The 15,057-nt window shown below is 34.6% G+C and overlaps 1 protein-coding gene across 1 annotated transcript in view; it reads right to left on the reverse strand.

The window, feature by feature from the left end:
- The window catches only part of PCLO (piccolo presynaptic cytomatrix protein), a 379,448-nt gene that overhangs the window by 121,029 nt on the left and 243,362 nt on the right, over window positions 1–15,057 (reverse strand). Inside the window, exon 11 of the mRNA XM_010848195.1 lies at window positions 12,538–12,628. Coding sequence (XP_010846497.1) covers window positions 12,538–12,628 — 91 coding nt within the window. The remainder of the gene's footprint in view (window positions 1–12,537; window positions 12,629–15,057) is intronic.

Genomic DNA, 15,057 nt, shown 5'->3' on the forward strand with positions numbered 1-15,057 from the left:
AAGTCAGTTTCCACTGTTTTCCCATCTATTTGCCATGAAGTGATGGGACCGGATGCCATGATCTTCGTTTTCTAAATGTTGAGCTTTAAGCCAACTTTTTCACTATCCTTTTTCACTTTCATCAAGAGCCTCTTAGTTCTTCTTACTTTCTGCCATAAGGGTGGTGTCATCTGCATATCTGAGATTATTTGTATTTCTCCTGGCAATCTTGATTCCGGCTTCTGCTTCCTACAGCCTAGTGTTTCTCATGATGTACTCTGCCTAAAAGTTAAAGAAGGAGGGTGACAATATACAGCCTTGACATACTCCTTTTCCTATTTGGAACCAGTCTGTTGTTCCATGTCCAGTTCTAACTGTTGCTTCCTAACCTGCATACAGATTTCTCAAGAGGCAGGTCAGGTGGTCTGGTATTCCCATCTCTTTCAGAATTTTCCACAGTTTATTGTGATCCACACAGTCAAAGGTTTTGGCATAGTCAATAAAGCAGATAGAGATGTTTTTTTTTCTGGAACTCTCGCTTTTTTGATGATCTAGTGGATGTTAAGCAATTTGATCTCTGGTTCCTCTGCCTTTTCTAAAACCAGCTTGAACATCTGGAAGTTCACAGTTCTTGTATTGCTGAAGCCTGGCTTGGAGAATTTTGAGCATTAATTTGCTAGCATGTGAGATGAATGCAACTGTGCGGTAGTTTGAGCATTCTTTGGCATTGCCTTTCTTTGGGACCGGAATGAAAACGGACCTTTTCCAGTCCTGTGGCCACTGCTGAGTTTTCCAAATTTGCTGGCATATTGAGTGCAGCACTTTCCCAGGATCATCTTTTAGGATTTGAACTAGCTCAACTGGAATTCTATCACCTCCACTAGCTTTGTTCATAGAGATGCTTCCTAAGGCCCTCTTGATTTCACATTCCAGGATGTCTGGCTCTAGGTGAGTGATCACACCATCGTGATCATCTGGGTCGTGAAGAGCTTTTTTCTACAGTTCTTCTGTTTATTCTAGTTACCTCTTCTTAATATCTTCTGCTTCTGTTAGGTCCATACCATTTCTGTCATTTATTGAGACCATCTTTGCATGAAATAGTCCCTTGGTATCTCTACTTTTCTTGAAGAGATCTCTAATCTTTCCCATTCTATTGTTTTCTTCTATTTCCTGGCAATGATCACTGAGGAAGGCTTTCTTATTTCTCTTTGCTATTTTTTGGAACTCTGTACTCAAATGGGTATATCTTTCCTTTTCTCCTTTGCTTTTTGCAGTTCCCCTTTATTTGATATACCACATGTGAGCACAGGAGTGTGGTCTCAAATAAAGATTATAGAATTTTTTTAAAAAAATTGGTGTACCTTATTTCATCATGGTTAAATTTTTTTCAGAATTCAGCTTTGAACCAGACAAAACCATTAGAAAAATCTCTAAAAGGAAGCTTCAGTGATTTCATTGGTGCTCATATTACCCATCAAATTAAATTCAGGATTATTTAATATGATCTGGGTCTAACTCTTATTCCTTTTATGACCTCCTCCTAACTTTGATCCGTTTTGTATTCTGTTTTAGCAAAACAAAATTTAAAAAAATAACATAAGCCAAAAAAAAAAAGAACAAAAAACCCCCCAAAATAACCCACTTCCTGAAATGATAAAATCATTGAAAGGAAATAAAAAACACTAATCAGGTCCAAGGGCTAAACTCAAGACTCAATATTATATGCAGCCTCATTATCTAGTTTAATTAGTAGGTTCTTAAATGGTCTAATCATAAAATCCCCTTCTCTCTGGTGGATATAAAGATCCCTCACCAAATAGCACTCCTTATCAAGTGATCTGGGCTTCCCTGGTGGCTTAGATGGTAAAGAATCTGCCTGAGACCCCGGTTCAATCCCTAGGTTGAGAAGATCCTCTGGAGACGTAACGGTAACCCACTACAATATTCTTGCCTGGAGAATCCCCATGGACAGAGCAGCCTGGGTGGGCTAAAGTTCATGGGGTTGCAAAGAATTGGACAAGACTGAGCAATTCACATGTCCACTTTTCATCAAGGGGCTCTAGTCCAATTTCTGCTTATCCCTGAGCAGGTGGGACTCAGTTTCCTCCAAGTCTATACAATTATTCAACCAAGCCAATCACATCTTCCTGAAAGAACCAGGGGGCACTCCAACTTTTAGATACTAAAATGCTGGCCTTGGCAGAACTGTTTATTCTATTCCTGAGTACAACCCCAATATGGCCTCTATACTTTAGGGAAATAAAGAACACATCATGGCAGCATTTTTTCACTGTGGTATTGTAGTATTGTTTATAATATTGAAAAGGGGAAGTCAGTACAAATGTTTAGCAACTGAGGAATGGTGGATATAGATGATTAAATATCTATAAATATAATAAAAATAATTAAACTTATCTTATGAAGATCTTTTGATGTAACAGGAAAACGTCTTTGTTAGGTAATTTATACCTATATACAAAATACGTATGTAAACTACTTTACAATATGCTCCTAACATTTACTGTATGTACCTGGGTATAAAGAAGAAAGGAAAGAGAGTGTAAATTGTCAGATTATGACAGTTTTCATTTTTATCTTTACAGTTTTCAGTATTACTATAATTTACTGAGGATCTCTCTATCTATTCATCCATCCATCCATCCATCCAGTTATCTATATATACACGACACACACATACTCATTTCACATACACATACAAAGAAGAGAGTTGAAAATGATACATGTATTTAGAAGATCAGATGGGAGATCTGCCTTTTAGATTTCTAAGAGGAAAGAGAAATGAAAATCTTCATGAGAAAATGGGGAATGATATATTCTCTATCTCCCATTAATATATTCTTTGAATAAATGAAGATACTAGGTATAAAAATTATATGTGTAAATACATATACCCATGGTTTGTGACTTATTTTAACTTTCAAGAGACAATCTCATGTATTCAATGTTTGCTACGGATTAGCTCTACTTCTTCAAATATCTTGCAAATTCTTGGAAGTAGAATTGTTACCACAGGCTTTTTGCATGTCTGCCTCATATCTAGGTTGAGGTTGAGTTTACATTCAACATGAGCTATTTACTTTTACAGTGGGAAAGTGAAAGATTTGTTTATTTTAATTCTACTTTCTATACTCCTATATTATTTGGAAAAATTTTCAAGTAAATTTAACAGTTATAAAAGGTAGCTAAATTTTTGTTCCAGTATTTTTATTGACTATGGACTATATTCCATGGAACATGGGGTAGTTTTCTAAACTAATCTGCTGATTAATAATACGATATCTTCAAGAAAGACTAAACAAGATATATAGAACTATTACTACCATCTGAAGGTTCCATCTAGAATCTGAATGCAACTATTTATCTAAATCACCTCTACTTTAAATTTGTGGGTTTTCATTGTAAACACTCGTTAGTAAGAAAGAAAAAGAAGAATGGTATCAGTATTTGGTAGAATTGGTTATACTTTCAAATTATTTCAGAAGCAAAGGAAAAAATAAGCAAGTGTACAGTGAATAAAATAACTATGTTCATATCTTTCTAACTTAATTGAGATTTTCATTTCATTTCTTAGGATTTTACATGCATAATTTCTTTGGTTGCATACTGGGACAATATAACGACCCTAACCCTAAATAAGGTCATTGTCATAAATGTAACCATGTCCATTAAGAAATTATTGAAATATAAACCAGAGTGAATATGAGGGTATGTATGTATGTATGCATGTATGTAAACTCTTTATCCTCTTTCAAATATGAAAACATAATTCATTCAATACCTCTTCATATTGCCAGGATTTGAGAGTTCAATTGGTAAAGAGAAGAAAGTGCAGTCTGATCAGCTAGTGTTTGCTTTAAAAGCTGTTCTTAAATACTTCTGCTCACCTTTCTAAAATTTTAGGCCAATAAAAATCCTTCCAATGAGTTTTAGTGTGGAAGAGAGGAAGGGATTCTACAACAGGCTTAGGGTAGAATCCCTGCATTACTGTCACAACTAGTCACTAATGTTCTTCAGGAACAAAGCAGGGATGTCTCCTCTCACGACTCTGCTCAGTATTATACCACAGGTTTTAGAAAGTGCAATAAGGACAAGAAATTTATACAAATTTATCCCCACTGGAATGGAAGAAGTAAAGCTGTCTTTATTTGTAAACAACATAATCTTGCTTGTAGAAAACCCTAAGGACTCCCCCCCAAAATTAAAAAACTATCAGAACTAAAAACACTAGTAAGATTATAAACTAAAAGGTCAGTGTACAAAAATCAAATGCATTTTTATAAAATGGTAGTGAATAATCCCAAACTGAAATTAAGAAAGCAATTCCATTCTTGGCTACATGTGTACGTATGGCCGAGTCCTATTGCTGTCCACCTGAAACTGTCACTACATTGTTAACTGGCTATACTACAATATAAAATAAAAAGCTTAAAAAAAGGCAAAAAAATATCATTGAATCTTATACTCACCATGAGTGAAACTTATAAGATGGAAATTATATCTCAATAAAGCTGTTAAAAAAAACAATTCCATTCTCAATAGCACCAAGAACAGAATAATTTGGAAGACATTAAACAAAGAAATTCTAGTTTTGTACTGGAAACTATAAAACTGTATTGAAAAATTAAAGGATACCTCAGTAAAGGTAGAAATATTACACATACATGAATTAGAAGATTCAGTGTTGGTAAGATAGCAATTCTTTCAAATTGATCTATAGTTTCAATGTGACCCCTATCATAATCCCGGTAAGTTGATACTAAAAAATGTGGAAATTAAAAGAATCTAGAGTAGCCAAAACAATTAAAAAAAAAAGTTGGAGTAATTACATTATTAGATTTCAAAACTTAATATGAAGCTACAGAGTAAGCAAAAGAGTATAACAGTTAGGCATATAATCAGAACAGAATTGAGATTCCAGAAATAAATTCTTTTTTTTTTTTGGCATTGGATATGGCCATGGTTTCTTATATGTGACACAAAAACCATGAGCAATACAAGGAAAATATATAAATTGGATGTCATCAAAATGAAAAACTTTTGTACAAAGGACATTAAGATACCAAGGCAATTCAATGGGGGATTGGTTTCTTTCACAGAAGGTGCTTGTACAATTAAATATTCATTAGTGGTTCAAAAAAATGAATTTGGATGTCAGCATCATACCATATACACAAATAGGTACAAAATAGGTAACTGACCTGAATGTTTAAAGTATATAAACATAAGAGAAATTTTCTGGTATAAAACCTCTCAGAGAAAATCTTTTTGACCTCGAAATAGTTCTTAATACATTATCAGCAGCATGGTTTACAAACTAAAAATAACAATAAATTGAATTCTATTAAAATGTAAATTTTTCCTTTAAAATATACCTTTAAGAAAATAAAAAGACAAGACAAAAACTAGAAGGAAATAGATGCACTCCATGTAACTTATAAGAAACACATCCAAAATATATAAAGAACTCTTACAACTCTGTATGAAGACAAAGAATCCAAATGAATAATGGAAAAAAATTCTTAATAAATATTTTACCAAAGAATATGTATGCTTTGACTTTAACCACCTAAAAATATACTCATAGCTCAGTTGGTAAAGAATCCACCTGTAATTCAGGAGAACCTGGTTTGATTCCTGGGTCAGGAAGATCTCCTGGAGAAGGGATAGGCTACCAATGCATTATTCTTGGGCTTCCCTGGTGGCTCAGCTGGTAAAGAATCTGCCTGCAATGCAGGAGACCTGGGTTTGATTCCTGGGTTGGGAAGATCCCCTGTAGAAGGGAAAGGTTTCCCACTCCAGTACTCTGGTCTGGAGAATTCCATGGACTGTATAGTCCATTGGGTCACAAAGAACTGGACACAACTGAGCAACTTTCACTTTCACTCTCATCAGAGGTCATTAGGAAAATTCAAGTTAAAACAACACACTATCATCCACACTCACCCTAAAAGACAGATATTACCAAGTGCTGGCAAAGGCATAGAGGAAGTAGAATCCTTAGACATTGTTGGTAAGAATAGAATATGGTACCTTTACCTTGGCAAACTATCTGACAACTTCTTAAATAGTTAAAAAGAAACTCACCATGTAACTGAGCAATTCCATTTTTAGAACATCATACAAAAGTACCATATGTCCAAAGTAAAACTTGTGTGCAAATTTTAAGTGAAACCACAAAAAATCCAATGGATAAATAAATACAGAGAATTCAAACAATGGAGTACTTCTTCACAATAAAAAGAACAAATATCTGATACATGCTACAACATAGATAAACCTAAAAAGTACTGGTAATTGAAAGGAGTCAGAAATCAAAACTGAAATCGTACAATTTAATTTATATGAAGAACCCATAAAGGGTAGAATCAGAGACAGAAAGTCAACTTCCTGTCTGTGACTGGGAGAGGAATGCTGGATGTGGCTATGGCTATCAGACTCAAAGGAACTTTTTGTAGTGTTTGAAAAGTTTCAAAACAAGATTGTTGTGATAGTCATACAACTCCACAAATTTATAAAAGTCATTTATAACCTGCACATTCACGATATAAGTTTTACCACAAAGTTCCACCCATGAAACTTTCCAGGCAAGAGTACTGGAGTGGGTTGCCATTTACTTCTCCAGGGGATCTTCCCGACCCAGGGATCAAACCCAGGTCTCCAGCATTGCAGGCAGATGCTTTACCATCTGAGCCACCAGGGAAGCCCCATACCACAATAAAGTTGTTAAAATAATAATTTTAAAAGGGCTATCCATATTTGCTATTCCTACCAACTCAGATCCAGTGAGATCTGTTACATTTGTTTCTTGTTTCTAAAACTTATGAAGATGGTGGCCTAATGGGGTACAGAGAATGAGCCACTATATCTGGAGAAGACACTGCTATCTTTTGAAACTAACCATTCTTAATGTTCTTCACTATTACACTTCCTAATCCATCTTTCTAACCTTGCAGATGGAGCCAGTCCATTATGGAACTTTAATATAAGCAAATATCCTTTTTAAATTCAGAAGAATTTCTCTGACTTGTTTTGAACAGCTGTGTTTCTGAAGATGTTAAGATGGAGTTCTAAATAAAAAAGAAAGAGACTCACTTCTTGAGTATTACGTTTTATCTTTTTTTCTGATAATTTCTAAGAGAAAATAACATTCTTTTGATTGAACACTAAGGATAAGATTTTGTGTCAGGTTCACTTGCAATTATGTGAGATACAGAGAGCTGATCTTTTTTAAGAATGAATGTACTCATTCTCAAAATCTAAATAAGTGATAGAGCTGAACTCCAATTCAGGACTTTCTGATTCTAAAACTCATGTCCTATTTTCTCCATTTCACTGCTTTGTGCTTGGGTGACTGAAGGTTTTCAGAACTGTTGTACAGTTGTTGATCAGCACCTATAAGTATATCTTTGAAGTTTACAGTCAAAATTAAATGATCTATTTGCTCAAAGTTATCGACCACTTAACAGAAGACTGTATGCATGTATTTCCCTCTGCATACATCATAAAATAGTATAAAAAAACGGTACACATGTGTATGTGTGCACACACCTATACATATATACAGATGTCTATGAACAATAAAGTTTTGTAAATTCCCTGACTTTGTCTCAGTTGTTCCTTAAGTTTTACTATAGTTCAGTTCAGTTCAGTCGCTCAGTCGTGTCCAACTTTTTGTGACCCCATGAACTGCAGCACGCCAGGCCTCCCTGTCCATCACCAACTCCTGGAGTCCACCCAAACCCACGTCCATTAAGTCGGTGATGCCATTCAACCAACTCATCCTCTGTCTTCCCCTTCTCCTCCTGCCTTCAATCTTCCTCAGCATCAGGGTCTTTTCCAATGAGTCAGCTCTTTGCATCAGGTGGCCAAAGTATTGGAGTTTTATTCACATTTCAGATTCTCCTATTAAAGCGTGAATAACCTGTAGATCAAGGTCTTTGCTAGATTCACTCTAGTAACCTAGCAACTAATACAATATAAATCACACTATGGGTGTTCTATGAATAAATATTAATGAATTAAAATTTAAAAGTATTCAATATGAGTTTGAAAGCAGTTATAAACTAAAATTTATTTGAATAAGTTTTTGTATAGGAAGGAAAAAAAGCTTAGAATTTTTTTCACTTATTCTATAAAGATTCTTAGAGAAGTATTTCACAAACATTTTGGCTTCAAGGAGCCATTTATATTTTTAACATTATTGAGGATGTCAAAGAGCTTTCATTTATATCAGTTATAATTTTGTATATTTTCGATATTATAGACTAAAACTGAATTTATTAATGAATTTAAAGCATTAATAAATTCATTCTATGTTAAAACAAATCATTTTTTAAAAAATGCATTTTAAAAACAAAACATTTAAGAGAAAGGTGGCATTGTTTTACATTACTGAAAAAATGTTTGATTTGAATTAAATAGAAGACAGTTGAATTCTCTTATCTGCTCTGTATACAATCTTTTGGGATGTCACACATCATGTAATCTCTGAAAAACTCTACTGTATATTCACAGAAAAATGAGAGTGCAAAAGGTAAATGTTACCTTTAGCATTACTATGAAAATAATTTTGACCTTGAAAACCCCCTGAAACAATCTTGAGAACCCTGAGGGTTCTCAGCTTAACACTCTGACAGCCATGTAATAAAAAGAATTAAAAAAATTTTTTTTCTATTTCTGTATGTTGTTAATATTTTGAAATTATTTTGCTTTCAATAAGTATCAATAGAAATATGTTTTTTTTTTCTGTGAAGTGTCCATGTTTCATATAATTCTTATAAAATAATTTAAGGTTAGACACAGAATGGTCTATTAAAACACTATAAAAGATATATTTTATTTCTCCTTTCAATGAGCTTTTATAACGAAAATGAAAATTCACTAATGACATTTCCCCTCTGTTTGGGAGAGCAGAAATGCTACATTTTACTCTTTTCTCCTTCCTTGATTATATCCTCATCTTGTTTTACAAAGGCAGTTAAATTATTAGCTTGCTATGCTAAGTCACTTCAGTCGTGTCCGACTCTGTGCGACCCCATAGACGGAAGCCCACCAGGCTCCCCTGTCCCTGGGATTCTCCAGGCAAGAACACTGGAGTGGGTTGCCATTTCCTCCTCCAATGCATGAAAGTGAAAAGTGAAAGTGAAGTTGCTCAGTCGTGTCCCACTCTTAGCGACCCCATGGACTGCAGCCTTCCAGGCTCCTCTGTCCATGGGATTTTCCAGGCAAGAGTACTGGAGTGGGGTGCCATTGCCTTCTCTGAATTATTAGCTTAGATAGCTTTTTTTCCTATTGATGAAGCCACTGGGCACTGCTGTTTTTCTCTAAACATGAGAGACAATCAGGAATTTAATTGTTAGGTAGTTAGAACAGGAAAAAGGAGTCCAGATTGGTGGTGGCTAAAAGACAAGGAAGGAAGAAGCTTGCAAAAATAGAACAAAGGAAGGTCTGAGGACCAGAGTGAGGACCTCAGGTAAAACAAACAGCATTACCCAGGAGTGCTGTTTGTTTTACCCGAGGTCCTCACTCCAGTCCTCAAACCTCCTTTGTTCTATTTTCACGGGCTTTTTCTTTCCTTGTCGTTTAGCCACCACCATTCTGGACTCCTTTTTCCTGTTCTAACTACCTAACATAACTATTTTCTATTATGCAAAGTTTCATACATATAAAAAAGTAGTGACAAGGCTGTAATAAAACCCAGTGTAGTTAATCATTCAGCTCCAAAGTAATCAAATTATGTCAATTCTGTTCCATCTATGTCTTCACCACTTTTTACACAGCTAATTGTGAAGCAAACTCCACACAAGACATTGTTTCATCTGTAAATATTTTAGTATACATCTCTAAAAAACATACTCCATTTTGTCATGAAAATATTAACATAAAAATGACATGATAGCTAGAAAAACAGTAAAATCTTAGTATTATCAAATATTTAGTCACTCAAAGTAAGCTTTTGGTAGACCAGCAAATAACAGAGATTAGCCAGGAGTGTACATTTTCTATGCCAGGGTTTGTCTGCCACTAACTTCAAACTGCTAGATGCTGTTTGGCAAATATTGCCATTTCTTGCTCTAATCTTGCATATAAATTTTTTTGTGTGTGAAATTGTTAGTGGCTCAGTCATGTCAGACTCTGCAACCCCCAGGACCATGGCACACCAGAAACCTCTGTCCATTGGATTCTCCAGGCAAGAATACTGGAGTGGGTAGCAACTCCCTTCTTCAGGGGATCTTCCTGACCGAGGGATTGAACCTGGGTCTCCCACATTTTAGGCAGATTCTTTTTTTTTTTTTAAGATAAATTTATTTATTTTAATTGGAGGCTAATTACTTTACAATATCGTATTTGTTTTGCCATACATCAACATGAATCCGCCACGGGTGCACATGTGTTCCCCATCCTGAACCCTCCTCCCACAAGCTACCAGGGAAGTCCCATATACATGTATTTAAATCCCTTTGAAGCACTTAAGATTTAGTTGAAGACAATACAAATTGTTCTAAAAAATTTAGTTTAGAATGAGATCAGGCTACTTTGGGATACAAAGAAAATACATTCAGTAGCAACGCAGGATAAATGTAACAAGTATGTTTATTATTATTTTGCTGCTGCTAAGTCACTTCAGTCATGTCCGACTCTGTGCGACCCCATAGACGGAAGCCCACCAGGCTCCCCCATCCCTGGGATTCTCTAGGCAAGAATACCGGAGTGGGTTGCCATTTCCTTCTCCAATGCATGAAAGTGAAAAGTGAAAGGGAAGTCGCTCAGTCGTGTCCGACTCTTAGCGACCCCATGGACTACAGACTACCAGGCTCCTCTATCCATGGGATTTTCCAGGCAAGAGTACTGGAGTGGGGTGCCATTGAAAAGGAGCATGCATAGAGATAATAATATACATTACTAGTATATAATGCAAACTACAATCCTCTTCTCATTTTGCAAAGTCTACATATAGAAGAAACAAATTTTCAGACTAGAATAATTATAACAAGTCAATAGCTCTGATTTCTATTATTCTTATATTTTAAAATAAAATTATAATTTTTTCCTAATTTTAGTAAAATAAAACAAAAATTTCCCCTAACTGTAGCAAAAAAAACCAATATAAGTTGCAAAAGAAAAATGATAAGGTTGAAGGGATAATTACTTTGACACAGAATACTAATACAAATAGAAAACATATTGACATGGAGTCCTGATGATTTAGTAAAAATTGTTTGAAGGTTTTTGCTGAAAAACATAATTTTGGCATTGCTAGAAAGTATTATGTTGTTTTGTTTTATGAGCTGGAGGGAACTGAAATAGGTTGCAGCAAGTAATTATTTCTACAAAAAGAGTCCCTGGATTTTAAGACTCACCCCTGGACTGTTCATCAGTACTTAAAATACAGTTTGCATGTAATAAAATTATGCAAGTTTGAAATATCTGTCTCTGGCAGAAGAAAAACTATCCTATCTTAAAAGGAAAACATTGCACTCCTAATCGATTCATTCTCTATGAAAATAAAGGGAAAAAAATTGCTCAAATCAAAACCTGTTCTAAAACCGTAGGGTCTAAAATCTGCAAAGAACAACAGCAAGTACACTGAAGAAATACCACTTTTTGTCCTCTGTTATATCAGTTCTTAAAGAAAAAAAAAAGTAACATATATGCTATGTTAGATATGCCACTGACATATATTCATATGTATTGATGAATATTTTCTGTTGATATACAGTGTCTATTTAACACAGAAAATGTACTTGAGTGAGAAAACAGGTAATACGCATACTTTGAAAATTTATTAACTTTCAAAAAATTTATACTTCTACCTCATAGATATAAACTAGAGAACTTTTAATAATCTAAATGCAATCTGAGACTTGGATTAGATCCTGGACTAGAAAAAAATTAGTGGGTCAGTTGGGAAACTCAAAATTTGGATAAGGCTTGTAGATATTTTAATACCATCATATTAATGTTGATTTCTGGTTTTGATCACTTTTTGTGGTTAGATGTTAACATTAATGAAACTGGGTAAAGAGTGGGCAAAAGAACGGATCATTCTATTTTCTGAGAGTCCAAAGTTTTTTCAAAATAACAAGTTTAAATTTTCTGTCATATGGTTAATTTAAAGAAGAACACAAACAAATAAACAAAAACTGAGCAAAACTGATAATGTTCAAATTTACAAGGTATAAGGGAATTTATTCCTTAGTAAAATTTAAGTTAGTTTCTGTGTAAGAATGTTTTATGGTCCTATGACCATATTACTCAACAGTGCAATAATTATGGAGCATTTACCATTATGCACATCAAAAATGAAGATATAGAATGGTCTAAATATAAATCATTTAGTAATGTATCATATTAATAATTATGGCATTATTTTTTTATATTTAAATATATAGCCTGATTATTTTTTGAAAATTTCCAATAGACAGTTTTTGACAGAAAAATGCATTTTCTTAAATTTAATGTCACCTAAACAAATTCAAATACATACCTCAACCAGACATTAAAGTAAAAAGAACCAGATTATTTGATTTCTTTTACCTGAAACTGTGTGATCCTTAGAGTCTCTTGTTATTTTTATCCTTGCATGTGGAAAGATGTAGTGCACAGTTTTCCCATCCATCTGTATAATCTAAGACATACATAAGATATGGTGAAAAAGCAATGTTAAAGACATTTAAAGGGCAATATACATAATTATCTTTCTTCAGACTACAGTGATTCAACCAATGAAAACAGAAGATTCTCAACTGATGACAATTTTAAGCATTTAATACCACATAATGATATATTGTTTTCTGAGTTTATTATAGTCTTCACATTTACAATCAGTTTCTCTTGCAAACTGATTTGTTGGGTTTGGAAAATCAATAAGCATATGTTAACACATAAGGATATCTATTACTATGGTATTACATAGAGAATGTATATGGAAAATTGACCTCTGCTGATTTTGTTTTTGGACAGCCTAGAAATAGAAAGGCATTTTTAATTTTCAGCCATCAAGCTTAAAGGGAGAAAAGACAAAGATCCTCCTACTCTGCATCTCTATCACTTTACCAGGAATGCATACTTCTGTTATGTCGATATCATTGTGGAATTTTGCTTCTGCTGAGCATATTTGCCAAAAGTTTTAGGATATACCTGATGCTGAGACTAATTCTGCATAAATAAATAAAGTCTTTGCTCATTTATTATTTTCTGAAGCCTTCTTTGTATGCAAAGGTATTATTTCTTATTTAATTCTGACACTCCTTCAGTTAGAAGAAACAACATTCAATGCCTTTGTTACAAGGCTGGGATTTCAATTCTCATTACTGAGACTTGAAAATGAGAATACTATAGACTGTGTTATTGGTGTTTCCACTTGACAAAATGAGATTTCAGAAATAAAGGAAATTAGCATATGCAAACTTCTGCTGTAAATTTTATGGAATTAGGCTTTCAAAAGAGATTTGTGAAATAATGAAAGACAGAAATAGTAAAATCTTTAGAAAACTATATTAATAGGATTTTAATAGTATGAAATCTTGTATCCATCACTTCTGGAGAATTTTTAACTAGAATTAGATAAAACAAGGTTTAGTAAAGAGACATTTAATACTACCCATTTCAGAATGTGTTTAGGTAGTGTTTGGGTTTACTAAGATAATGTATGAAAAGGCAAAATGATAGGATACTGAAAGAGGAACTCCCCAGGTCAGTAGGTGCCCAATATGCTACAGGAAATCAGTGGAGAAATAACTCCAGAAAGAATGAAGGGATGGAGCCAAAGCAAAAACAATACCCAGCTGTGGATGTGACTGGTGATAGAAACAAGGTCTGATGCTGTAAAGAGCAATATTGCATAGGAACCTGGAATGGCAGGGCCATGAATCAAGGCAAATTGGAAGTGGTCAAACAAGAGATGGCAAGAGAGAATGTCGACATTCTAGGAATCAGCAAACTAAAATGGACTGGAATGGGTGAATTTAACTCAGATGACCATTATATCTACTACTGTGGGCAGGAATCCCTCAGAAGAAATGGAGTAGCCATCATGGTCAACAAAAGAGTCCAAAATGCAGTACTTGGATGCAATCTCAAAAATGACAGAATGATCTCTGTTTGTTTCCAAGGCAAACCATTCAATATCAGAGTAATCCAAGTCTATGCCTCAACCATTAATGCTGAAGCAAGTGAAGTTGAACGGTTCTATGAAGACCTACAAGACCATTTAGAACTAACACTCAAAATAGATGTCTTTTTCATTATAAGGGACTAGAATGCAAAAGTAGGAAGTCAAGAAACACCTGGAGTAACAGGCAAATTTGGCCTTGGAGTATGGAATGAAGCAGGGCAAAGACTAATAGAGTTTTGCCAAGATAATGCACTGGTCATAGCAAACACCCTTTTCCAACAACACAAGAAAGACTCTATACATGGACATCACCAGACGGTCAACACCAAAATCAGATTGATTATATTCTTTGCAGCCAAAGATGGAGAAACTCATACAGTCAGCAAAAACAAGACCAGGAGCTGACTGTGGCTCAGATCATGAACTCCTTATTGCCAGATTCAGACGGAAATTGAAGAAAGTGGGGAAAACCACTAGACCAGTCAGGTATGACCTAAATCAAATCCCTTGTGATTATACAGTGGAAGTGAGAAATAGATTTAAGGGCCTAGATCTGATAGATAGAGTGCCTGATGAACTATGGACAGAGGTTCGTGACATTGTACAGGAGACAGGGATCAAGACCATCCCCATGGAAAAGAAATGCAAAAAAGCAAAATGGCTGTCTGGGGAGGCCTTACAAATAGCTGTGAAAAGAAGAGAAGCAAAAAGCAAAGGAGAAAAGGAAAGATATAAGCATCTGAATGCAGAGTTCCAAAGAATAGCAAGGAGAGATAAGAAAGCCTTCCTCAGAGAACAATGCAAAGAAATAGAGGAAAATAACAGAATGGGAAAGACTAGAGATCTCTTCAAGAAAATTAGAGATACCAAGGGAACATTTCATGCAAAGATGGGCTCGATAAAGGACAGAAATGGTATGAACCTAACAGAAGCAGAAGATA

The sequence above is a fragment of the Bison bison genome, unplaced genomic scaffold (genome assembly GCF_000754665.1).
Source record: "Bison bison bison isolate TAMUID 2011002044 unplaced genomic scaffold, Bison_UMD1.0 scf7180017864260, whole genome shotgun sequence".
Taxonomy (NCBI): domain Eukaryota; kingdom Metazoa; phylum Chordata; class Mammalia; order Artiodactyla; family Bovidae; genus Bison; species Bison bison.